Consider the following 27,078-nt stretch of genomic DNA (forward strand, 5'->3'; position numbering starts at 1 on the left):
TTCCATCAATCCTCTGTTAAATGTATGTACATTCAGATCATTTCCCCAACTCTGTTGAAGTCTTATTTGCTTTGGAGATGAAGCTATATACAATTTATATATTGTTGATATTGCATGATTGATTGAATAAAATGAGATTACTTTAGAAAACAGAGATGATGTTTCTGTGCAGTAGAAAGGATATTAATAGATCTTATACAGTGTTAGATGTAACCATCTGTGCTGCATTATTCTAGAACTTTCTTTCAAACTTTGCCTTTATTTATGCTTTTTTATTCAAATGAACAAACTTTTCACACAATTGCATAATTTCAAGTAGTTACATTAGTTAATTTGAAGTACTAAGTCATCTATTTTATACAGAAACAATCTTAAGGTGTCAAGATCATCCCCCACACTGTGTCAAATGAGCAAAGCTGTCAAATTGTTCTACACTCTTTGTACCAGTTGTTACAGGGAGGCTTAGTTACAACATTATAGAGATGAAAGAGACTATAAAAAGCAGCTATTACTACAACGTACCTTAAAAGCCAGAACCTACAGAACATAAGAATTGCCATACTGGGACAGACCAAAGGTCCTTCAAGACCAGGATCTGATCTAATCTAATCTAAGCCTTTTATATACCACATCATCACTGTAAAAGAGGGCTTGATGTAGTTTACATTAAGGCTTTACACAGTTTATTACTCGTAATTTAAAAATTTATATAACATATATTATAAAACTATGAATCGACCCACTGGACATGACCATCCCAGTGCTCTGTGACTAAAACAAGAAAAGATATGGGCTGGGCTCAGGATAGGACACTGAGTGGCAGGTTTTAGCCTGCTGGGAGTCTAACTGTAACTCCTACAGGTGTCAGTCATGAGCTCTAATAATGCCAAAGGCATATGGTTGAATCTTCCCCTAGGTCAAAGCCACTACTGCTATTTCTCATTAGTGAAGACCCGCTCTATCAGAGCATGAGGTTCACAAGATCCTGGTCTGCTTCAGACAATGCTATTGATGTGCCTTGGGAACCCAAGCCCCCCTGCGTGACTCCTTTGACTGCTGCCAGACTTCATATGAGGATCTTTACTAGGCAGCAGTGAGTCCCCCATAGGTAACTCTCTTAGGCTCTGTGTATTTCACTTCCTTGCACTGTTCCAGGGCTCTGGGAAGGATTTTCTCCTGGAGGACACCCCCCCCCCCCAATGGTTCCTCAGCCATTGAGACTGAAGGGGAGGCAAAGCCTGATGCTCCCGCACCACCTTCACGTGCTGTGTGGCACATGGCACAAGACCAGGCGACCAACCAGCACAAATCTGGCATGAATTATTTAGCTCAGAACGGTTTACATGAATTTATTCAGGTACTCAAGCATTTTTCCTTGTCTGTCCCAGTGGGCTCACAATCCTTCTAATGTACTTGGTGCAATGGGAGGATTAAGTGACTTGCCCAAGGTCACAAGGAGCAGCGTGGATTTGAACCCACAACCTCAGAGTGCTGAGGCTGTAGCTGTAACCACTGCACCACACTCTCTATTCCTGCCAGTTTCAAGGCAAAATGACATGATTTGAAGGTTCTGGAGAACTTTGAAAAAAGAAATCAGGAAATCTAAGATGGCCAACACAGCAGCATTTTGGCATCAACAAAAAGGCTCCAAAATAGAAACATAGAAAGATGATGGCAGAAAAGGGCTATAGCCCATCAAGTCTGCCCACTCTACTGTCCCACCCCATTAAGTCAGAGTGCTGCTCGACCCACGTAGAGATCCCACGTGGATGTCCCATTTATTCTTAAAGTCGAGCACGCTAGTGGCCTTGATCACCTGCACCGGTAGTTTGTTCCAGTGATCCACCGCCCTTTCTGTAAAGAAATACTTCCTGGTGTCACCACAAAATCTCCCTCCTCTGAGTTTGAGCGGGTGCCCCCTTGTGACTGAAGGTCCCTTAGGAAAGAATATGTCATTTTCCACCTCGACACGACCTGTGACGTACTTAAAAGTCTCAATCATGTCACCCCTCTCCCTGCGCTCCTCTAGAGAGTAGAGCTGCAACTTGCCCAGTCTTTCCTCGTATGAGAGACCCTTGAGTCCGGAGACCATCCTAGTGGCCATTCGCTGGACCGACTCAGCTCGAAGTACATCTTTACGGTAATGTGGCCTCCAGAAATGCACACAGTACTCCAGATGAGGTCTCACCATGGTTCTGTACAGTGGCATTATGACTTCAGGTTTACGGCTGACGAAGCTTCTATTGATACATCCCATCATCCGCCTTGCCTTGGATGAGGCCTTCTCTACTTGTTTGGCAGCCTTCATGTCTGCACTGATGATTACTCCCAAGTCCCGTTCTTCTGAGGTCGTAGCTAGTGTTTCTCCATTCAAGGTATATGTTCTGCATGGATTTCTGCTGCCGAGATGCATCACCTTACACTTCTTTGCGTTGAAGCCTAGCTGCCATGTCGAGGACCAGTTTTCCAACTTGATCAGATCCTGCGCCATACCATTCGTGAGATCGCTTTCACCTACTATATTGCACAGTTTGGCGACGTCGGCAAACAGCGCTACTTTTCCCTGAAGCCCTCGTGTCAAGTCCCTTATGAATATGTTAAAAAGGGATGGTCCCAGGACTGAGCCCTGCGGCACTCCGCTAGTCACCTCCGATGTCTTAGAGAGGGTGCCATTGACCACCACCCTCTGAAGTCTTCCACTCAGCCAATCATTGACCCATGCCGTTAGTTTCTCACCTAACCCCATCGATTTCATCTTGTTTAATAGTCTACGGTGTGGGACACTGTCAAACGCTTTACTGAAATCCAAGTACACTATGTCCAGAGACTCTCCCGAGTCTAGCTTTCCTGTCACCCAGTCAAAGAAGCTGATAAGATTGGATTGGCATGACCTGCCCCTAGTGAATCCATGTTGACAGGGATCCCTCAGATTCCCCTCATCCAATATCGTGTCTAATTTCCCTTTAAGTAGAGTTTCCATGAGTTTACACACTATTGATGTGAGACTTACTGGTCTGTAATTCGCAGCCTCCGCTCTGCAACCCTTTTTGTGCAGAGGAACAACATTGGCAGTTTTCCAGTCCAGGGGGACCCTCCCCGTACTTAGGGAGAGATTGAAGAGCATGGCTAACGGTTCCGCCAAAACATCGCATAGCTCTCTGAGCACTCTTGGGTGCAGATTGTCCGGTCCCATGGCTTTGTTCACCTTGAGTCTTGACAGTTCTTTGTAAACATCAGCTGGTGTGAACTCAAACTTCTGAAATGGGTCATCCATGCTTTGCTTTGCATCCAGCCGAGGCCCGTGCCCTGGTGCCTCGCAGGTAAAGACTGAACAGAAGTAATCATTCAGTAGTTTGGCTTTATCGGAGTCAGTTTCCACATAATTCCCATCTGGCGTTCTAAGGCGTACTATCCCGTTTGTGTTCTTTTTCCTGTCGCTAATGTATCTGAAGAAGGATTTGTCCCCTTTCTTGATGTTCTTCGCTAGAGTTTATGCCATACGAAGTTTGGCCTCCCTGACTGCTGTTTTGACCGCTGCAGACTTTGTCCTGTATTCAATGTTTGCTTCTTTTTCCCCCATGCGTTTGTATGATAGAAATGCTCTTTTCTTCTCCTTGACGAGGTATGATACCTCATCTGTGAACCATTGGGGTTTCCTTTTTCTTTGTTGTTTGGTTACAGATTTTATGTAGCGGATAGTTGCCTCATGAAGGATCGATTTCAAGGTTGTCCACATAGCTTCCACATTATCAGTTACTTCTTGAACCTGCAGCGTCTGGTAGACAAAATCTCCCATGCGTGCGAAGTCAGTGCCCCTGAAATTGAGTACCCTTGTTTTTGTTTGTGATCTAGGGAAGCCTTTCTTAAGGTTAAACCATACCATGTTATGGTCACTGGTGGCTAGCGTCTCTCCCCCAAAAAACAAGATTTTAGAGGTGGAGGACCCTACAGAATGTGGCAGAAACCTTTGAAAATAGGTATTTCAGACTGCCCCCTCCCCCATTTTACATCCCTGCCTCATCCATCCAGTTCTCAAACGCTGAGATCTTTGGGTTCCTAGTTGGACCGAGGTTGGACTGATCTTTAACCTCCACGGAACCATGCATATGAAGGTGGGGAGGCAAAATTGCAGCCAGTACCCTAAAGAGCCCCGCTGAGCCCCCTGTGGATGTCTAACAGCATGCTCTCAAACTCCTGTGATTCAGTAGGTGAGCTAAATTACTAGGTATATGGACCCGAGCTCCACAATGTTTTCTGCATGCTGTCTTTGTCAGTTTACGAATGCTGAGGAAGGTTAGATCTCATTTCCATCAACATCATTTTTCTGTCTTGGTCCAATCAATTATACTATCTCAGCTAGATTACTGTAATGCTATTTATCTTGGCATCACAAATATCTGTCTCCAAACGTTTATAATTGATTCAGAATACCGCTGCGAAGTTGATTTATGGAAAAAGCAAATTCGACCACGTGACTCCTTTGCTTTTGAGCCTCATTGACTCCTGGTTCATCTCAGAATTCAATTTAAATGTGTATGCATTACTTTCAAAATTTAATATGGTATTTTTATTCCTTTTGTTCCTCTGCTATGGAACGTTTACAGATTTTCCCATGCAAGAGACACTCAACAATTTAAACTTTTGGAGAGAGATCAAGATGGCGATGGAGTGAGTAGCGTTTTTCTAGTGGCTCCTGCACTTTGTCGGCAAATCTTTATATTTTCCTAGTCAAGTTTTATCTGCATGCTGGATGATGCTGAAGCGCAGAGGAGTGGACTTCCTGCCTCTTCTTCCACTTCTCTGATGCAACAGACAGCAATTACAACTTTTGCTGTTCCAGTTGGTGCGGGCATCTGTGCTGACCGAGGTGGGTTGACCTCAGTCTTGGAGGGCGATGTATCGCTGAGCTCTTTGGGGCCTGTAATTCTTTCAATGTTGGGGATGCCTACAGCTGCACAGGATGCCCCGGAGTTGATATGTCCGTCAACGCTGCAGGTCTCACCCCTGACCCCCAGATGGAAGTTTCATCCTGCTGATTCCTCTGCGATCGGCTTCAGTGGCTGGAGGACTTGTAAATCAGAGTGAGCCAGGAATTGAGGATGCTATTCAACACTCTTTGGAGGCGAACCCGATGGTGGAGTCTCCTGTAATCTCTCTCCCTGCTTCCCTGACTAGACCAGCGGTGATAGACATGGAAGCTATCTGGAGTACACTGGAAAATTTACATAAAGTATGCTTCCAGTTTATTTCTTCAGTACAAAATACTAATGTTCAATTTAAGACTTTTGAAGAGAAATTTCAACAGCAATCTGTTAGAAAAGACAAAGTTGAAAAATCGGTGGCAGAATTGAAGGTTTCCACTAATTTGCAACTAAAAGATAAAATTTTACTTACTAGGAAAATTGAAAATTTGGAGATTGCAAATAGAAATTTGAACTTGAGACTTTTGAATTTTCTTGTCTCTAAATTTCAATCTCCTAGGGATTTATTTCATACATTTCTAACTTCAGTTTTGAAATATCTGGAAAATAATATGCCATCTTTACAAAAGTTATATTACCTGAATATTCCTAAAGAGGATAAAGAAAAAGGGGATGAACAACCAAGAGATTTGGATCTCACTGGTCTGTTGGAGTCATCTCAAGTTGACACTATGATTAGAGCTACTTTATTGGTAACTTTTGTTTTTCTCCAAGATAAAGAAGCAATTCTTTGTCTATTCTATAGGACTGATATTGTTGAATTTCATGGATTCAAAATTTCATTCCTGATGTATTGAAGTGGACACAAGCCAGGCGTAAGAAATTTCTGGCTTACGTTTTCTCTGTAAATGTTGCATTACATATCAAACTAACAGATATATTTTTTATGCACCCGATCAGTTGAAATTTTTCCTTGAAGGTAAAGCAACTACAAAAATTCCAGAGACTTCCATGGAAATTGTTAATCAGGCCAATAATTGATTTCAACTGTGCTCTGTAATTTGGTTTAATTTAGAATTCCTTAAAATCCAACTTCCCTTGGAAGTGATTGTTCTCCTCTCTCTTCAATATGGACTTTAATAATAGTCACTAGTTTGGTATAAAGTCTTACTTATTTCCTTTTTAAATTGTAATATTTCTTCTCAAGAGATGTTCATTCAACTTGTATAAGAATATAAATAAATAAACAATTTAAACTTTCCTTTCCTTCTAGGAAAGGAATTAAAGGAGTGAAGAACTTTAGCCTTTCTTTGGCTTTTAAATTTTCTCAATTATGGAATGAACTTCCTTTAACTTTGAGATGTCCTATAGAGAATGACACGGTGGCGGTTTACCCGCGGCCACCGCATTTTAGCCGCGGGCCACCCGCCGAAAACGGGGAAGAAAACTAGCAGTCGCTGCGGCGACGGGGACAAGGCAATTCACCGCCCGCGGGGCGGTGAATGGTCTTGTCTCCGCAGTGAGGTATCAAGGATCGCGCGGTCCCCGCAACCACCGCCCGCCCGCCCGTAGCATTTAGCCAGCTCCCTCCCTCCACCTCACCTTAAATTTTGAGTTTTCCGGCTTCCTTTTTTCCGAGCTGCACGTCTTCAAAAATCCGTGCACGCGCGGCTGCGCGAGTCAATCAATCTTCTACTCTGACGCAACCGGAAACAGGAAGTTGCAGGAGAGGAGAAGTTTGATTGACTCGCGCAGCCGCGGGTGCACGGATTTTTGAACACGTGCGGCTCGGAAAAAAGGAAGCCGGAAAACTCGAAATTTAAGGTGAGGTGGAGGGAGGGAGCTGGCTAAATGCACGGCTTTTTGAACGCGTGCGGCTAGGGAAAAAGGAAGCCGGCAAACTCGGAACGAATATAAGGTGAGGTGGAGGGAGGGTGGGGGCTGCTGGACCATTCTTCATTACTTTGCCATACTAATTCCATTCTATGTTAGGTGCCACGGACTCAGATTCGAGTCCTAGCGATGATGAGTTAAAGATCCCAAAAGAAGCCAACTTCTAAATCCAGTGGTTAGAGCTACACTACACTCCTTGTGACCCTGGGCAAGTCACTTAATCCCTATTGCTTCTGACACAATGGGCAGTTCCAAAGACCAAGACTGGCCAGTGTCAAAGACAGGATGCTGAGCTTGATAGACCCTTAGTCTCCACTGTTTTTAGTGATCAACAAAGTTCTATGTTTCTATAATCACCCTAATTCTGTTATCATTGGACTAGATATTCAAAATGATTTAAATGGCCAGGACAGGCTCCTGGCTGTTCAAATCATCTGTCCAGGGCTAACCAGGCATTTTCAATCTTCATGTTCAGCCCAAATGGTGTCACACAATTCAGCAAAAATACCCAGTGTTGTTCCTCATAATTTAAATATTGCTCATAGAAGGAACAACATTGGGTATTTTTGCAAATGGAAGTTGGAGGGTTAATTCCCTTGAAACAGCCAATTGAGTGAAACATGAATTCATGATGGGACACAAGATAGGTTGAATTTGTTTTGAATTTAAAAAGAAAAATGATCAATGAAGAATACTATAATGGCAAGAAAATATAATGATAAAACAGCAACTAATTTTGCCTATTTTTATATATTAAAAAAGTACTACATAAGGTGAATGTCCATATTGCTGTCTGTTGTTCTGCTGAGCACTGGCATTGAAACAGCAAAATGCATTTATTGCATACTTGTCCTCTGTCGGAAACATTATGGTGGTATATTAGTTGTGTTAATAAAAATTTATAAACAAAGCCCTGCCAGCTGAACATCTCTTTCTCTAGTTCAGCAGCAGGAACTTTGACTAAAGAGCGACAAATCTCCAGGTCCGGACGGCATTCACCCAAGGGTACTTAAGGAACTAAAAAACGAAATAGCGGAGCCACTTCGACAAATATACAGCCTATCCTTAAAAACCGGAGAGATCCCGAAGGACTGGAAAATAGCAAATGTCACGCCCATCTTCAAGAAGGGCTCAAGGGGAGACCCAGGAAACTACAGGCCAGTGAGCCTGACCTCAGTCCCAGGAAAGATGATGGAGGCACTGATTAAGGACAGCATCTGTGAACACATCGAAAACAATGAGCAGCTAAAACCGAGTCAGCATGGCTTCTGTAAGGGTAGGTCATGCCTCACAAACTTATTGCACTTCTTCGAGGGGGTAAACAGCCAGGTGGATAAAGGGGAATCTATAGACATCATTTACCTTGACTTCCAAAAAGCCTTCGACAAGGTACCACACGAAAGGCTGCTTAAGAAGATATGGAACCACGGGGTACAAGGGGTGATCCACCGATGGATCAAAAACTGGCTGGCGAACAGGGAACAGAGGGTTGGCGTAAAGGGCCATTACTCAGACTGGAAAGGGGTCACGAGCGGAGTTCCGCAGGGGTCGGTGCTGGGACCGCTCCTGTTCAATATCTACATAAACGACCTTGAGGCGGGAACCAAGTGTGAGGTTATTAAATTTGCAGATGACACCAAACTATACAGCAGGGCTCAAACCAGGGGAGACTGCGAAAATCTCCAAAAGGATCTAACGCAGCTGGAAAAGTGGGCCGAAAAATGGCAAATGAGCTTCAACATAGGGAAATGCAAGGTCATGCACGTGGGGAAAAAGAACCCGATGTTCACATACAAAATGGGGGGAACACCGCTAGGGGTCAGTAACCTGGAGAGAGACCTGGGAGTGATGGTAGACGCAACACTGAAGGCATCGGCGCAGTGCGCTACAGCCTCAAAGAAAGCTAACAGAATGTTGGGTATCATTAAGAAGGGTATTACGACCAGGACGAAGGAAGTCATCATGCCGCTGTATCGTGCAATGGTGCGGCCGCATCTGGAGTACTGTGTCCAGTACTGGTCGCCGTACCTCAAGAAGGACATGGCAGTACTTGAGGGAGTACAGAGAAGAGCAACTAAACTGATAAAGGGAATGGAAAATCTCCCATATACCGACAGGTTGAAGCAGTTGGGACTTTTCTCACTAGAAAAGCGGAGACTTAGAGGAGACATGATAGAAACCTTCAAGATCCTGAAGGGCATAGAAAAAGTAGACAGGGACAGATTTTTCAATTTAAGGGGCACCACAAGTACGAGGGGACACTCAGAGAAATTAAAAGGGGACAGGTTTAGAACAAACGCTAGGAAGCTCTTTTTCACTCAGAGGGTGGTGGACACATGGAACGCGCTTCCAGAGGCTGTTGTAGACAAGAAAACATTAAATGGTTTCAAAGAAGGTTTGGATAGATTCCTAGAAGAAAAAGGGATTGAAGGGTATAGATAGGTATAGACCACTACTCAGGCAATGGGCCTGATGGGCCGCCGCGGGAGCGGACCGCTGGGCAGGATGGACCTATGGTCTGCCTCAGCGGAGGCAACTTCTTATGTTCTTATGTTCTTAGAGTACTAAGGCTTATATGGATGCTGCGGGGACGGTGACGGGGCGGTGAATGGGATGGCAGTGGCGGTGACGGGGCGGTGAAAGAGATGGCAGTGACGGTGACGGGGCGGTGAATGGAATGGCGGTGACGGGGCGGTGCAGAGGATGGTGGGCCGGGGACGGGGCGGTGACGGGGACAGATTTTTCCCCCGTGTCATTCTCTAATGTCCTAGTCCTTTCTAATTCTTTTGTAAATCTTTAAAAACTTTTCTATTTGCTAAACATTTTGAAAATTAATCTCCTTGCAATTTTAGCATAATTTTATTAATCATTGTTAACCGTGTCACGCTTCCTCTGGTTGATGACCCGGTATATAAAGCTAAGTTTTAGTTTAGTTTAGATTCCCAAGGGATTATCTTGCTTGCTGGAGACCCATGTCTGCTTCTTCTACATGCAGGCAGAGTTCTTCCCTGCACTGGGGAGGTCTGATGCACCGATAGCTGCAAAAACCACAAAAAGTACCAAAAATACAGACAATATACAGAACAGATTAGAAAGACACCTTCCGGCTGGTGTGCTGAAGGTAAAACTCTGTAGAAGAGGAGGAATTGAAAACCTGGAGTGGATTCCTTCTGTACAGCATGTGAGCATGGGGAGAATACCCTACTGTCTAGAACAGTGTATCTCAAACTGAGTTCCGAGACAAACTAGTGTGCCTCCTGAGATTCCAAGTATGCCGCAGCACACTGAGGAGGAAGAAAGGCGTCACCAGCTGACTTCCCTGTGTGGTACAGCGCCAGTGCTGCCGAGTCGCCAAAGACCTGCATGTTTCCCCCTTCTCTCTAGCGCCCTCTGGCTTCCCCTCTGGCCTCCTGGTCTCACCTTTAAAGTTAATTACAGCAGCCTGCAGAGGATCGCCGATAGATAAAATGATTTTATTTTCAATATAGTGATTGAAATGTGTCAGTTTTGAGAATTTATATCTGCTGTGTATATTGTGTGTATATGAAAAATGAATGGAAAAAATTGCATTACAATTAGTAAAGGGGATGGGATCTGGGGCAGAGCTTAGGTGGGCCTAGAGAGGCCTGTGGTTGGGGTACTCAGTTGATATTTATTAGACTTAGGGGTACTTAGCTTGAAGTAGTTGAGAAACACTGCTGTAGGCAATCAGCTGGCGCCAGTGCCTCTCCTTCTCTCTGGCCCTCTTCCTGCTGGCACCCCCTACTGACGTCTCAGGCCCATCTGGAGGACCTCTACACATGCGCAGACGTCGACTTGATGATGTCACACATAGGTGTGATGTCATCATGGCGACGTCTGCGCACTTCTGGGTGTCTCAAGCCATGGCTACTACCTTTAGTGTGCCCTGGCTCAAGAAAGTTTGAGAGGCAGTGGTCCAGAATGACACACTTAATGCACTAGACATTTCTGCTATCTAACCTGTTTGTCACGTTCATCTTGGCAGTACTCAAAATTCTTGTTCACACTGAAATTCGCTCCCTCTCTATCTTCATTTAAACACCTTCGGCAAGTTGACTATTTTTCTGTAGCATTTCGGACTGCCTTGCAGAAATGATTGTTTGTTCTACTGATTTTATTTTTGGCCTGCATTTCCCGAATGAATGAGAGATGCCTTTCCTCCTCTTGTTCTACCCTTTTCCTATCATCCCTTCTTGCAATACTCTGTGGGATAGATATTCAACCTACCACTCACCTGTCAAAGGGTGAAAGGATTTTCTTTGCTGGCAGCCCCTCCCCTCTCTTACATCTGAGAGCGGGGGGGCCACAAGCCGTTTATGGTTTTATTGACATATTTTTGGACCAAAATAGACTATACAAAAACATACACAATTGAACACAACAGACATGACACACAATACATCATAGAGGTTGTTGGGACCTGAAAACTATTAAGTGCTACCTCATTCTATGCTACATCAGACAGATACAAGAGAGATCCTTTCAGTTATTCTGTCTCATTTGAACAAGAAGTTGGTTTCAAATTCCTGGATGGCCTTTCCACAGAAGTTTCTTGAAAGCAAGTCTTTCTTAAGTCAGAAATTCTGGGACACCAAAGCACCTTCTGAGTGTAACGTACAGTTAGGAATATAAATTTTAGACAGAGTAGAAGTATTAAAAGAAGCATTTTTAAATTGATTCTTTTAATAACTGGAATCCAATGTAGCTGCTAAAGAAATGGAGTCATATGCTGGAAATGAGAACATCCTGCAAGTAGATAGTAGCACGCAGAATTGCAGTAATCTAAACCGCTGATAAACAATATGTTACACAACTGATATACAGTCATCAGTAGGAATAATATTTTTCACTTACTCAACAGTAGCAGTTTTAAAAATGACTTCTTAAACACAGCACAAATCCAGAATGGACTCTAGCATCATTCCCAAACTGTGAACTTGCTAGACAACTGCAATCTCTTGGCCACCTTCAAAATCCTGCCTGACCACCTTAATAGTTATGTATTTTGGTGTTATGCAGGTAGGAATTGCTGCCTGAGGTATCGTGCTTGTGTCGTATCAGTGTACAAAAGGGGTAACCTGGCAGGAGTCGTATCCTCTGTGGTCTAAAGCTGCACACAGCATGTTCTTTGTAATCTTCCAGAGCCAGTTTATACATAACTTCCAGTCTATCAGAACCATCTCCATCTTCTGTAATATTCGTGAACTTGCTCCTACAACAAAAAAAGCCTTACAATGTGTTTGATTCATCGGCCATTAATTATCCTCCCTGTCCCTAATCCATCCCTCCCACAGCTGGTTCCTAAAATATTACACAGAGTCTGAATTACATTTTCAAGGATCTGCCTGGCTCTCTAGAGTTTTGCACACCATAAATACAGAAGCAAATGCATCAGTCGTAGATATCTGCTTTCTTCCCTCCCAGTAATGGCACTTTCTCCTCTGTGCAAAGGGACCTAGAACAGGCATGCCAAACCCGTTTCCGTTTTGGGCTGCAGGGTCGACCTCTCTCGAGCACTGACTGGATGTGGATATTTGTATGTTTGCTTTACTTGTCTAAGAATAAAGCTATTTTTCTGACATTTTTATACATTTACTTAATTCATTGGGTCATTTTTTTGTGGGGAGGGCAGAGGAAAATTTAGGAACCTGCTACACTGTGGCGGAGTTGGTCTTAGGTGTCGCTAAGCAGCAATTATTCGATGCATCTAAGCACTAGAAATGTAGGCTTTTCAAACCCTGGCTCACATAACCAGCACTCAGACGTCATTTTTCTAGGTGCTTGACTTGGTGAGCTGAGTTAGCACTGACTTGAGTGTCAATTGGGACCTCATCTTATGATAGTAGCATTGTCACAATGCCCCCTCCATTATCAGTGGTGCCTCCAGCACAGTGTCCTTCTTTTACCAAACACCTCCTTCTTTCTCCTCCATTCTCTGTCTAACACCATTATTCCCCACATGATATGGAAGGATATGGGGAACAAGTATAGCAGGTCCCCCTCAGTCATCGTGCCCTGCACAGTTACACAGGTCAGACACGCCAAAAGCCAGCCTATAGCAGAGCTGTGCTGGGAGTGAGAAGAGCAAGCCAGGGCTTAGTAGCTGAGCCAAGAGGAAAACACATAGAGATGGGGAGGGGGGAAATGAACCCCTTATCTCCTTCCAAACTCCACCCATCTCACTTATAACCTCTTCCTGCCACTACCATGCTATATTTTGGGAAAGCAGTTTCAAGTTTATTAATATTTTGATATACCGACCATCATAAGTACATAAGTAAGTACATAAGTAGTCGCCTCCGCCGGGGCAGACCAGAGGTCCATCCCGCCCAGCGGTCCGCTCACGCGGCGGCCCATCAGGCATATTGCCTGAGCAGCGGTCCCTGACTAATTTTATACCTACCTCTACACTTAATCTCTAAACCTTCCACTGCTCTTATCTGTACCCCTCAATCCCTTTGTCCTCCAGGAACCTATCCAGGTCTTCCTTGAAACCCTATACTGTGCTATTTCCTTTCACGGCCTCCGGAAGGGTGTTCCATGTGTCCACCACCCTCTGTGTGAAAAAGAATTTCCTTGCGTTTATTCTAAACCTGTCCCCCTTCAATTTCATCGAGTGACCCCTTGTTCTTGTGGTTTCTTTCAAATTGAAAAATCTGTCCTTGTCAACCTTTTCGATGCCCCTCAGGATCTTGAAGGTTTCTATCATATCTCCTCTGAGTCTCCGCTTTTCCAGGGAGAACAGCCCCAGCTTCTTCAGTCTGTCAGTGTATGTAAGGTTTTCCATACCCTTAATCACAAGTATTTGGTCGGTTTACAATAATAAGAGATAAAAATTATTTAAAAAGTTGTAAATAAAAAAACAAAATAAAAATAGGGGGCATAAGGTCGATACAAGGACTTGATTACGAAGAGCCCATTTAACCAAACACTACAGTTTCCCATAAGGGAATTAATTATTTTTGTGTTACTCTCTATTCCCCTTCCAATTTGAGACTTATAGGTCTCTTTATTTTAGAGCTGCCACAGAAAAACACAAGCGCTCGCAGTCTAAGCGACAAAGTTCATGATCTGCAAGCACTGATGTTAGAGGCAGACCTGGATAGCAACATAGTAACATAGTAGATGACGGCAGATAAAGACCCGAATGGTCCATCCAGTCTGCCCAACCTGATTCAATTTAAATTTTTTATTTTTTTCTTCTTGGCTATTTCTGGGCAAGAATCCAAAGCTTTACCCGGTACTGTGCTTGGGTTCCAACTGCCGAAATCTCTGTTAAGACTTACTCCAGCCCATCTACACTCTCCCAGCCATTGAAGCCCTCCCCTGCCCATCCTCCACCAAACGGCCATGCACAGACACAGACCATGCAAGTCTGCCCAGTAACTGGCCTAGTTCAATATTTAATATTATTTTCTCATTCTAAATCTTCTGTGTTCATCCCACGCTTCTTTGAACTCAATCACAGTTTTACTCTCCACCACCTCTCTCGGGAGCGCATTCCAGGCATCCACTACCCTCTCCGTAAAGTAGAATTTCCTAACATTGCCCCTGAATCTACCACCCCTCAACCTCAAATGATGTCCTCTGGTTTTACCATTTTCCTTTCTCTGGAAAAGATTTTGTTCTACGTTAATACCCTTCAAGTATTTGAACATCTGAATCATATCTCCCGTCTCTCCTTTCCTCTAGGGTATACATATTCAGGGCTTCCAGTCTCTCCTCATATGTCTTCTGGCGCAAGCCTCCTATCATTTTCGTCGCCCTCCTCTGGAACGCCTCAAGTCTTCTTACATCTTTCGCCAGATACGGTCTCCAAAACTGAACACAATATTCCAATAAGATAGTGTTGTTACTCCAATAAGATAGTGTTGTTATCACAGAGACATGGTTCAGCGACTCCCATGGATGGGATGCAGACATACTGGAACGAAGAGAGAGAGGAGACATGATTGAAACGTTTAAGTACATCACGGGACATATCGAGTCGGAAGATGAGATCTTCTGTCTCATGGGACCCTCGACCACCAGAGGGCATCTGCTGAAAATCAGGGGAGGGAAGTTTCATATCGACTCCAGAAAGTACTTATTCACCGAAAGAGTGGTGGATCATTGGAACAAATTCCCACTGCAGGTGTTTGAGGCCAGCAGCATGTCAGATTTTAAAAGAAAATGGGATACTCACGTAGGATCCCTAAGGGAGTGAATTCGGGGGGGGGGGGGGTATTTGGAATGGGCAGACTTGGTGGGCTATAGCCCTTTTCTGCCATCATTTTCTATGTTTCTACTGTTAGGAGAACAGAATGGATGAGAATACAGAAAAACCACAAATAACTTTTCGTATGCTATTCGTGTTTTTTCTGGAATAAAACCCCTAGAAAAGGCACAAAACCGTGAATAACCTGACCTGTTCCTGTGCAGTGATTTTCTCTGTGCATCGCTTGGGCAAATACCACTGGCTGTAAAGGAACGTGTGGGTCTGGATCCTAAGAACCGCTTCCAGAACAGAGTGCAGGGCTACCACTGTGCATGGGAGAGAGGAGTAACCTGCCACCACCCCTCCACATGTGCACGCTAGGACCAGCCTGTGTGTTCAATGCGCCCACTTAGGGGTGGAGAAAGTTGAAAGGGGATTGGCTTCAGGCTGGGAGTTCGTGCAGCGGCTGGGGAGTTCTTGCAGCGGCAGCATCAGCTGTGGTTGGCGGGGGACTTCCAGATCAGATTGCACGCCTGGCACTGGCAAATACCAGGTACAGAATCGGTGCATGCCCGCTGAGTTTCAGGCATGTGCACGTTCGGTGGCGGGCTCCCGCCAGGTCAGGGCCTCTGGGAATAGCACCAGATCCTGTCAGTTCATCGGGCTCTGCCTCGGCTGTAGGTTTCGGGTGATTTCTCCCCCAATTTCCTGTGACGTAAATTTGGGGACTGAGCCTGTGTTTGAAAACCCGCAAATAACCAAAACCATGGTTAATGAAATCGCAAATACAGAGAGGGAAGTGCAATCTTTTTAGGACGAACAGAGATGGTCAAAAAGGTGGCAGAGTAGCTCTCTATGTAAAGACCAATATTCAAGCGACTGAAATGCAGGGGACATGGGGAGAGGAAGAAGCGATATGGATCGCTCTGAAAAGAGAAGATGGAACTTCTATTTCTGTGGGTGTAGTGTACCTCCAACTCAATCGCAGCAAATTAATAAAGTTCAGAAAGAAAGAGGAGGTGCTGCTAATGGTTGACTTAAATCTGACAGATGTGGATTGGAAAGTTCCATCTGCAGAATCGGAAAGAAGTAGGGAGATTATGGATACCTTTCAAGAGACTCTGCTCAGCCAAATGGTGACAGAACTCACAAAGGAAAAAGTGATACTGGGTCTGGTCCTCACAAATGGGAAGTAGCGATCATCAAATGGTTTGGTTTGATTATAACAAGTACTGCAACAAGTTGATATAGGGAAATAAACCTATCAGGAGGAAAAAATCTCAGATATTTACCACATAGGGAACATGTATGTTTTCTCCCTATATAGCTGTGGCAAGTGGGTGTCTTTCATTGATCAAAAACCTCCTTTGACAAAAGATTTAAATTTTTATCATAAATATTTTTAATATACTTTTGATATTTTTGTCTTTTTCAATTATTAAAGTGAAGCTAACTTCATGACTAACATAAACTATAAAGTGCAAAAAATATTACTTATCTGCTTCTTTTATGAATGTAGAAATTTCTAGGGAAAGTGCTGAGTGCATAGATGAAAGTGCTTCAGTAAAGGTGCTTCAAATAAAGTGCTTTATGCCTGAATGAAAAAATATATATTGCACATAAGATAAAGTGCAAATGCTTAAAGCTGCCACAATCAACCACAATCAGCTCGAAAATAGCACTTATCTCAAAGAGCTAACACGCTATGGAATTGCAGCGTGTTCAGGAAGTCACTCCAATGCCAAGAAGACTGAAGCGCCGGATATTCTCGAAAAGGCACTCATAAAGCAACTTTCCACTATATATAGTTCATACTACGGGCCCCGTTTCGCCCCGAAAGGGCTTCATCAGGAAGCATATTAGTGTCTGCAAAGAATCAATTCAGTACACATAATTGAAAAAGACAAAAATATCAAAAGTATATTAAAAATATTTATGATAAAAATTAAAAATTTCCCTATATCAACTTGTTGCAGTACTTGTTATATTTTGTTGATATATATTTTTCACTATCCTGTTTTGGTTTGATTATAACCACTAAAATGAAAGGTGAGACTTGGGTGTGATTGTATGTGATGATTTTAAGGTGGCCAAACAGGTTGAAAAGATGATGGCGAAAGCTAGAAGGATGCTAGGTTGCATAGGGAGAGGTATGGCCAATAGGAAAAAGGAGGTATTGATGCCCCTGTATAAGATTTTGGTGAGACCTCATTTGGTGCGTTCGTGAGGTTCTGAAAGGCTTTTCTGGGTTGGGGTTATGATGGCGGAGATAGACAATAAAAACACGAATTTGCTGGCTGGAGAGACTGCTAATCTTGAGGAGAAGTTGCAAGGATGGGGTGAAGTTATTTTGGTAGGGAGAAGCCCTGGTTTCCAGCTGCCGTCATAGGCATAATTTCTTTAGTATTTCTAATGGTGTATTACTTGGATCCATCAGTTCTGTCAGATGTTTCTTGTTTTGTTGTGTTTCTGTGTCTGGCTGATTATCTGGTACCCGCTCTTGCACCTAGAATTTTTGGCTCAAATATGTGGACCACAGAGCAGAAGCAGAGATTTCATAAAATTTGTAGCAACCTTGTAAAAAGTCGTCATCGCATTGTTGGTTGCTGGAAGAGCCTCTTTTCTCTGAAGGAAGAAAAACCTAAAGTGTATTTCATGACTATGATAAGTTCTCTTGTTGTGATTGCTTGGATAGGACAACTGGTTCATAACCTTCTCATCACTTATTTTATTGCTGTTGCTTCCTGGCCTGAATAATTAGGGGATTATTTCAAAGTACATTGGCATGGGCAAAAGGGAGATCAACAAACTCCTCAGGCAAAAATAAAAGAAGAATGAATGATGCTTTAGACTAATACAGTAGAATTGGTGATATGTGGAGAGGCATAATCAAGAAAAACATCTAAGTCCCCTTTTGGCCTAGGCCCTAAACGCTGAAAGTAGAAGCAGGGAAAATGTCCATTCTCAAAAAAAAAAACGTCCAAAAGGAGGTGTGTTTTTTTTTTTTTTTTTATAAGGCCTGCCTCTACATTCAGCTCTCTAAATGCCCAGACCACCTCTACGTCTACACTTAAGACACATTACTAACCCAAAAAACAGCCTACTCCCAAACACCCAAATCCAGGCCTTTTAGGTGAAGGAGGAGCCAGTCCTTCGCCTAAAAGCTGGATTCTGTAACCAGTGTCTGTCAAAAGAACACCTTTACAAAATCACACGCCATCGTCATCCTCGAAGTGCCACGGTTCAGGGGGGCGGGCAATCGCCATCAAGGCAGGAGAGATTGGCTATTTCTCCTGCCGCGATCCACCCCCCTCCCAAATCCGATCAGGCAGGAGGGAGCCCAACCCCTCCTGCCCCAGCAACTACCCTGCCCCAGCAACTACCATGATCAATTTTAAAATTGGCATTGGGAAGGAGAAACGTACCAAGACTCAAACCACAACCTTTAACTTCAGAAAAGGCAAATACAACAGCATGAGAGTCATGGTTAAAAAACGGCTCAAGAAAAAGGCAGCCAAAATCAGAACAGTCGATCAAGCATGGTCCCTACTAAAAAATACCATCACCAAAGCGCAGAATCTCTACATTCCGCAGATATCCAAAGGAAGGAAAAATAAAAACAAAGGAGAACCAGCTTGGCTAACTAAAGAGGTGAAGGATGCAGTAAGTGATAAGAGGAACTCGTTTAAAAAATGGAAACGCGAACACACAACGGAGGCCTGGAACAGTCACAAGGTCAACCAGAAGAAGTGTCACAAGGCAGTAAGAGACGCTAAAAAAGCATATGAGGAAAAGATAGCGCAAGAAGCCAGAAACTTCAAACCCTTTTTTAGATACATAAAAGGGAAAAAACCAGATAAGGAGGCAGTGGGCCCTCTCGACGACCAAGGAAGAAAAGGGTGCATCAAGGAAGACAAACTGATTGCGGATAGGCTGAACTCATTCTTTGCGTCTGTCTTTACTAAGGAGGACACTGCATCAATGCCAGAAACAGGGAAAGCATTCAAAAGAGAAATTGAGGATAGCCTAACCACAGTGAATGTGGATTTGGACATGATATACTATCAGATCGACAAACTAAGAAGTGACAAATCCCCTGGACCAGATGGAATCCACCCGAGAGTGCTAAAGGTAGCTTAAGGTAGAAATCAGAGAACTTTTACAATCCCTAGCTAACTTGTCAATTAGAACCGGGCGAATACCAGATGCCTGGAAGATAGCGAATGTCACTCCAATCTTCAAAAAAGGATGGAGAGGAGAACCGGGCAACTATAGACCTGTGAGTCTTACATCGGTTCCTGGGAAGATGGTTGAAGCAATAAAGGATAGCATAGTGCAACACCTGGAAAACCACGACCTAATGAGAGCTAGTCAGCATGGCTTCAGGAAGGGGAAGTCATGTTTGACAAACTTACTTCAATTTTTTGAGGAGGTGAACAAACAAATCGATAACGGTGAACCAGTGGATATAATATACTTGGACTTCCAGAAAGCGTTCAACAAGGTTCCACACGCAAGGCTTCTGAAGAAACTACAAAGCCATGGAATAGAAGGAGATATACTAAGATGGATAGGCAAATGGCTGAAAAACAGATTGCAGAGGGTAGGCATAAATGGGAAGTTCTCGGACTGGGAAAAGGTGACGAGCGGTGTACCCCAGGGTTCAGTCCTTGGGCCCATCTTGTTCAATATCTTCATAAACGACCTGGAAGAAGAAACAACAAGTAATTTAATCAAGTTTGCAGACGACACAAAACTATGTAGGGTAGTTGGGTCACAAAAGGACAGAGAAGAACTCCAGAGAGATTTGAACCAGCTAGAGAAATGGGCAGAAAAATGGCAGATGAAGTTCAACATAGAAAAATGCAAAGTGATGCACCTGGGTAAGAAAAACAAGGAACATGAATATAAAATGTTAGGTGTAACATTGGGCAAGAGCGAACAAGAAAGGGACCTGGGGGTACTGATAGACAGGACCCTGAAGCCATCAGCACAATGCGCAGCGGCAGCAAAGAAAGCAAACAGGATGTTGGGCATGATAAAGAAGGGGATCACGAGTAGTTCGGAGGACATCATAATGCCGCTTTACAGAGCAATGGTCAGACCACACTTGGAATACTGTGTCCAACACTGGTCTCCCTACCTAAAGAAGGATATAACCCTGCTGGAGAGGGTGCAAAGACGAGCCACGAAGCTAGTTACAGGTATCAAGAACTTGAGCTACAAAGAACGCCTCGGAAAACTGGGATTGTTCACCCTCGAGAAGAGAAGACTGCGAGGGGACATGATAGAGACTTTTAAAATATTAAAAGGATTCGACAAAATAGAGCAAGAAACATCGTTATTCACATTGTCAAATGTGACTCGGACAAGAGGTCAAATATCAGGAAATTCTGCTTCACACAACGAGTGGTGGACGCTTGGAACGCACTCCCGGAGGAGGTCGTGATAGAGACCACCATTCCGGGATTCAAGGGCAAGTTGGATGCACACCTTCTCGCAAATCAAATTGAGGGATACGAGTAAACAAGGTTTCTCAACAGGGAACACCTGACTTGGCCTCCGTGGGTGCAGGTCGCCGGACTGGATGGACCTATGGTCTGATCCAGCGAAGCCATTTCTTATGTTCTTATGTACCCCACTGCCCTCTGACTTGATCCGGGCAGGAGGGAGCCCAACCTCTCTTGCCCCGGTGACCTAAGACCCCCCACCCCCACTAAGATACGGGCATGAGGGATCCCAGGCCCTCCTGCCCCAATGCAGCCCTCCCACAACTGTCCCCCCGATCGGCCTGCTGAACACTCCCCACCTGCTGACCCGCAACACTCCCCACCGACCCCGCAACACCAACCCCCCTTTGCCCTCTCCAACCCCACGCCAGCGCCAGCGCTGTGGTGTAAACAAAATAAACCAAAAAGACTTTTCCTGTTAGGTCCTAGCTCAGGCTCGCAGTCTAACACCAGCTCTGGCAGGATACACATTTCCATGCCTCCCTCCCATCCCTGAGCAGCAGCTTTCCCTCCCTCCCATCCCCCTGTGCAGCAGCTTTCCCTCCCTACCATCCACCTGCACAGTAGCTTTCCATCCCTCTCTCCCACCCCCCTGCACAACAGCTTTCAATCCCTCCCTCTCATCCCCATGTGTAGTAGATTTCCATCCCTCCCTCACATCCCCCCCTGTGTAGTAGCTTTCATCCCTCCAACCCATCCTCCCCCCTGTGTAGTAGCTTTCATCCCTCCAACCCATCCTCTGCACAGCAGCTTTCTATCACTCCTTCCCATCCCCATGTGTAGTAGCCTTCCATCCTTTCCATCCCCCATGTAGTAGCTTTCCATCCCTCCCTCCCGTCCCCCTGTGTAGTAGCTTTCCATCCCTCACTCCCATCCACCGTATAGTAGCTTTCCATCTCTCCCTCCTATTCCCCTGTGCAGTACCTATCCATCCCTCCCTCCTATCCCCCTGCGTAGTAGCTTTCCATCCCTCTCTCCCATCCCCCTGCGCAGTAGCTTTTCATACCTACTACCCATTTCCCTGCGCAGCAGCTTTCCATCCCTCCCATCCCCCTGTACAGCAGCTTTCCCTACCTCCCATCCCCCTGCCCACCAGATTTCCATTCCTCCCATCTTCCTGCACAGCAGCTTTATATCCCTCACTCCCATCCCCATGTGTAGTAGCTTTCCATCTCTCCCTCACATCCCTCTGTGTAGTTGCTTTCATCCCTCCCTCATATCCCCCTGCACAGCAGCTTTCTATCACTCCTTCCCTCCCATTTCCATGTGTAGTAGCTTTCCATCACTCCCTCTCATCCCCCTGTGCAGGAGCTTTCCCTCCCTCCTATCCCCCTGTGCAGACAGGGCAGGATTACTTTGTCAAGGGCCCCTAGGCACACAGGTCCCATTGGTCCCCTACCCCACAACCCCGCCCCTGCCCCACCCGACCCCATTTATTTACCCATGTTCTTATTTACTTCTTTATTTCCACTTTATTTCTTTTATTTTAAAATTCAAAACAAACAGTGCCAGTGTACAGTTTTTCTTTTATACAACCTCAAAATATCTCTGAACAAATCCCCACTTCCTTCCTAGACACCAATTTATATTCTGCATTTGGGTAGGAGGCATGGGGCATAGCAAGAAGAAAATTAAGTACCCGTCATTTTATTGGACTAATACATTTCTCAGTTAGCTATCAGAGGTTAAAACCTTTTTCTTCAGGTCAGTAAACTGTACTGCTGTTGCAGTATCCCTGTCCTGACCTGAGGAAAGAGTTATGGTCTCTGAATTAGTAAAAAATGTATTAAAATTAGTCCAATAAACAGGATCGCCTTATTTCCATTGTCTATTAATAAACAATTATCAACACAGCTACAATAATACTTTATCCTAAAGTAAAAATAAATTAATTAATAAAACATATACAGTGGAACCTTGGTTTACGAGCATAATTTGTTCCAGAAGCATGCTCATAAATCAATTTACTCGTATATCAAAGCAACTTTCACCATAGGATGTAAAGGAAACTCACTTGATTCGTTCCACCTCCTCCCCCCTTCCCGTGGCCACCGGCGCTGCTCTACCTTACTCTCCCCTGAGGCCACCGGCATTGCTCCACCTTACATCCCCCCAAGGCCACCGGCGCTGCTCCACTCCCCCCCCACGATCTAGCATCCCCCCGCTCGTGTTGCCCCCCCCTGCCGTGATTTGGCATCCCCACTCACCCACCCAAACACATTCTCTTACTCCTATCTGGCACCGGTACCAGCACCAACGCACAGGACATGCCGGTGCCAAAGATCTTCCCTTTTCTTTGTGCTGGGCCTTGAACATCTGCGCATGCTCAAGGCCTTCTACTTCTCGCTCTCTCTGAGATTCTCAGAGATCTCGGTGGCCACGGGAAGGGGGAGGAGGTGGAATGAATCAAGCGAGAATCTCGGAGAGAGCGAGAACTAGAAGGCCTTGAGCAAGCGCAGATGTTCAAGGCCAAGCACAAGGAAGAGGGAAGATCTTCGGGCACTGGCACCGACATGTCCTGTCAAGCTCGGTTTCCGAGATGCAGATTTTGCGAATGTTTTGTTCGTCTTGCAAAACACTCGCAAACTGCAGCACTTGTAAACCGAGGTTTGGCTGTAGACATTTTTTTCTACCTTTGTTGTCTGGTTTCTGCTTTCCTCATCTTCTCATCATTCTCTTCCTTCCATCCACTGTCTGCCCTCTATCTGCCTCTTCTATATGGTATCTGCTCTCTTTCTATGCCTCTTCCAGAAACTGTCTGCCTATCCCTTCCATCTCTCCCCCCCCATTGGTGTGGCATCATAAGAACATAAGAATTGCCGCTGCTGGGTCAGACCAGCGGTCCATCGTGCCCAGCAGTCCGCTCACACAGCAGCCCCTAGGTCCATCTACTTCTCTCCACTCCCCCGTGGTGTAGCATCTGTCTTCTTCCCTTCCATCTCTCCCTCCCTCATAGCAGATTTTAGCATCTTTCTCTCTCCTCCTTTCCTCCCCTCAGATCTGGTATCTGTCTCCTTCAACATTTCATCCTCCCAGGTATGGTATCTGTCTCCTCCTCTTCCCCTCTGCTCTAGTATCTCTCTCTCCGTTCCTTTCCTATTGTTCTTCTTTCTTAATTTATTTTCTGCCTCTGTCTAAATTCTTTCTCACTATTCAGTCCTCAATTTCCCTCTTTCATTGTGTCTACCTATAGCTTGCCACTTTTTTCCCTCACCTTCCAGTATCTAACTCTATCCTCTTCCTCCAATCCAGCATGTGCCCTTTTTTCTTTCTCCTCCCCACTTTCTTCCAGCGTCTAGTTCCCTTTCTTACCCCCCTTCCATTCAATGTCTGCCCCCTCCCCACACTTCCATTCAGGGTCTGCCCCCACTCTCCACCACACTTCCATTCAGCATCTGTCCCCCTCTCTCTACCCCTTCCATCTACTGTTCACCCTCTGTCTTGCCCCTTCCATCCATTGCCCTCTCTGCCCTTTCCATCCAGTGCCTGCCCTCTCTCTCTCTTCCATACGGCAACTTTCCTCTTTCTATGTCCCTTCAATAAACTGTCTGTCCTGTGCCCCTTCTCTCAAGTTTCAAGTTTATTAAAAATTTGATAAAACGCTAATCATAAATTCTAAAAAAATTAAAAAGGGGTCCAGGTAACACACTATTAATGACATAACTTTACTTACATGAGACAGTAGGATAGTGGGGAGAAATACAATTTGAAAGAAAGAGAGAAAAATTAAAGATAATAACAAGGGGAAAGGGAAAAATCAATTTTGGTGTGGAAAATGAGCAAGGAAGGTCCCATAGGTCAATTAACAGTCATATGCATCTTTAAATATGAAGCTTTTGAGGCCACCCTTGAATTTATCTAAATTCTGTTCAGACCTTAAATATGATGGTAATGAATTCCATATTGTTGGGGCTATCTTTGCATAAGAAGAAGCCCTACGGGTATTAATGATTTATAAGGATGGGACATAAAGAAGATGCTGTGATGCAGATCTTAAGGTTCTCGGAGGATCATGTGGAATCATGTATTTATGGATAAAAGTGGGCTCCTTCTTTTTCATAGTTTTGAAGGCGATTAAAACAATTTTGTAAGTGATACTGTGATGGATAGGTAGCCAGTGAGCACTTTTTAACAGGGGAGTAATGTGATCAATTTTTTTTGGTTTGTTAAAATTTTTATGACAGTGATTTGAATTAATTATAAACGTCTCCTTTGCACATGATTCATTTCAGCTTCACCCCTTCCCCTATGCTCTAGCATCTCTCTCTTCTCCTTTCTTTCCTTCCTTCCCACTCAACTCCATGGCCTGGCATCTCCCTTTTTTTGCTTCTCTTCTATCTCTCCCTCCCCCTCCAGGCTCTGGCATCTCCTCTCCTTTCTTTCTCTCTGGTCTTTCCATCTTGTAGGATGAATTTAAAATAAGGTTTTAATAATGATATCGTTAGTTAATATTTTATTGTGCTTGTCTTGTTGAAATATGTTTAGTATTTTTAATATATATGCATGTAATCTTGTAAACTGCATAGTTTTTATGCGATATATAAATTTTTAAATAAATAAAATAAATAGTTTCCCTTCCCCCATATCCTGGCATCTTTCTGCTCTCCTTCTCTTCTATCTCTCCTTCCCCCTCCATTATCTGGCCTTTTCTCTCCTTCCTTGCCCCTGGTCTGGCATCTGTCTCCTTCTCCCTCCATGGTCTGGTATCTCCTTTCCTTCCCCTCCCTTACATGGTCTTGGCATCTCTCTTTGTAAGTTGTGTGTATGTTGCGACACCTTCACCCAAGTTCCTTCCATGCTCCACCTACATTCATAGCCCCTTGCATTCATGTACTAAGCATCAACCAACCTCGACGAGATACTAATAACCCCCACAATGGAAGAAGCCATAACTGCAGACAGAACATGGACCACCTTCCCAACTCTACAATGGTCCGACCTGGACCGACTCTACAAAAAATATAGCCATACCTCATGCGACCTGAATAACTGCCCATCGTATCTCCTTACAAATGCCTCCCCTAAATTCAAAATCAGTCTCATGCAATGGATACAAACCACACTCAAGGAAGGTCAATTCTCACAAGAACTAGGCGAGATTATAATCACTCCTCTACTGAAAGATCAAAAAGGTCCTATAGACACTCCCACCAACTATAGACCCATCGCCTTGATCCCATTGTACGTCAAACTGATAGATGGACTTGTGGCACAATACCTCACCAACTACCTAGATGACCATAACCTACTTCATTTCTCTCAATCAGGATTCAGAACAAACCACAGCACGGAGACACTACTAGCAACACTGCTGGACATAGCCCAACAGTACCTCAGTAAAGGACGCAGGATCCTAATTATCCAACTAGATCTTTCCGCCGCTTTCGATCTAATAGATCACACTATACTACTCCAGATACTAGACGCTATAGGGATCTCTGGTGGGGTTTACAACTGGTTCTAAGGATTCCTCAAAGCAAGAACTTATAGAGTTAAGCTAAAAGATACTAAATCAGACCCATGGTCAAACTCCTGCGGAGTGCCACAGGGGTCTTCACTATCACCCATTCTATTTAATCTCTTCATATCCTCCCTCGGTACCACCCTAGACAACCTAAACGTAACATCATTCAGCTATGCAGATGACATAACCATTCTCCTCCCCTACGATACCCAAGACCTCACCTCATCAAGACACCTGGAAATAATATTGGAGGAAGTAGAAAAATGGATGACAAACCACAAACTGAAGCTGAACTCGGACAAAACCAAATTCCTAATGCTAGAAACGGACAAAAATCCATCCATAACAGACCTGGAAATTAAAGCAACCAAATACCCAATCCAGACCTCACTCAAAATCCTGGGAGTGCTGATAGACAGATGCTGCACAATGCAGGCTCAAATCAACAAAACTACCCAAAAAGCATTTTTCACAATGCGCAACCTAAGAAAAATAAGAAAATTCTTTGACAAAGAACAATATAGGATCATAGTACAATCCCTTGTAGATTACTGCAATATCCTCTATCTACCATGCCCCACAAACATGATCAAACAACTACAGACCGTTCAGAACACAGCTCTCAGACTAATCTATTCTCTCAGAAAATTTGACCACATCACTAATGCCTACCTAGATTCACATTGGCTACCGATTCGAGCTAGAATTCAATTCAAACTATACAATCTACTCTTCAAAGTAATTTACGGTACTGCACCTTTTTATTTAAACAATCGCCTAAATCGTAACCTTCCACCCAGAACAAGGAGAACCCAGACCCCATTCTCCTACCCACCATTCAAAGGCACTCATCGCTAAAAACTATATGATAACCTCCTAGCAACGCAAGCAGCAAAACTTGAACCCTCCATCTCCAAACTGTTAATCACAACATCTGACCTCAAAGCATTCCAAAAAGAAATCAAAACACTTCTATTCAAAAAGTATATTCAATCAACTTAATCTCCCCCTCTTCCTATCCCCTCTATATTTTCCCATGTATAGCCCACTCCTCTGGTACCATATCTTCAA

At 44.2% G+C, this 27,078-nt stretch overlaps 1 protein-coding gene and 1 pseudogene across 1 annotated transcript in view; one reads left to right on the forward strand and one right to left on the reverse strand.

Moving 5' to 3' along the window:
• The window catches only part of LOC117357695 (uncharacterized threonine-rich GPI-anchored glycoprotein PJ4664.02-like), a 142,765-nt gene that overhangs the window by 86,267 nt on the left and 29,420 nt on the right, over positions 1 to 27,078 (reverse strand). Inside the window, exon 3 of the mRNA XM_033938650.1 lies at positions 11,915 to 12,048. Within this exon, the coding sequence (XP_033794541.1) occupies positions 11,915 to 12,048 (134 nt within the window). The remainder of the gene's footprint in view (positions 1 to 11,914; positions 12,049 to 27,078) is intronic.
• LOC117357697 lies at positions 17,294 to 17,875 on the forward strand (annotated as a pseudogene).

The sequence above is a fragment of the Geotrypetes seraphini genome, chromosome 3, assembly GCF_902459505.1.
Source record: "Geotrypetes seraphini chromosome 3, aGeoSer1.1, whole genome shotgun sequence".
Classification (NCBI taxonomy): Eukaryota; Metazoa; Chordata; class Amphibia; order Gymnophiona; family Dermophiidae; genus Geotrypetes; species Geotrypetes seraphini.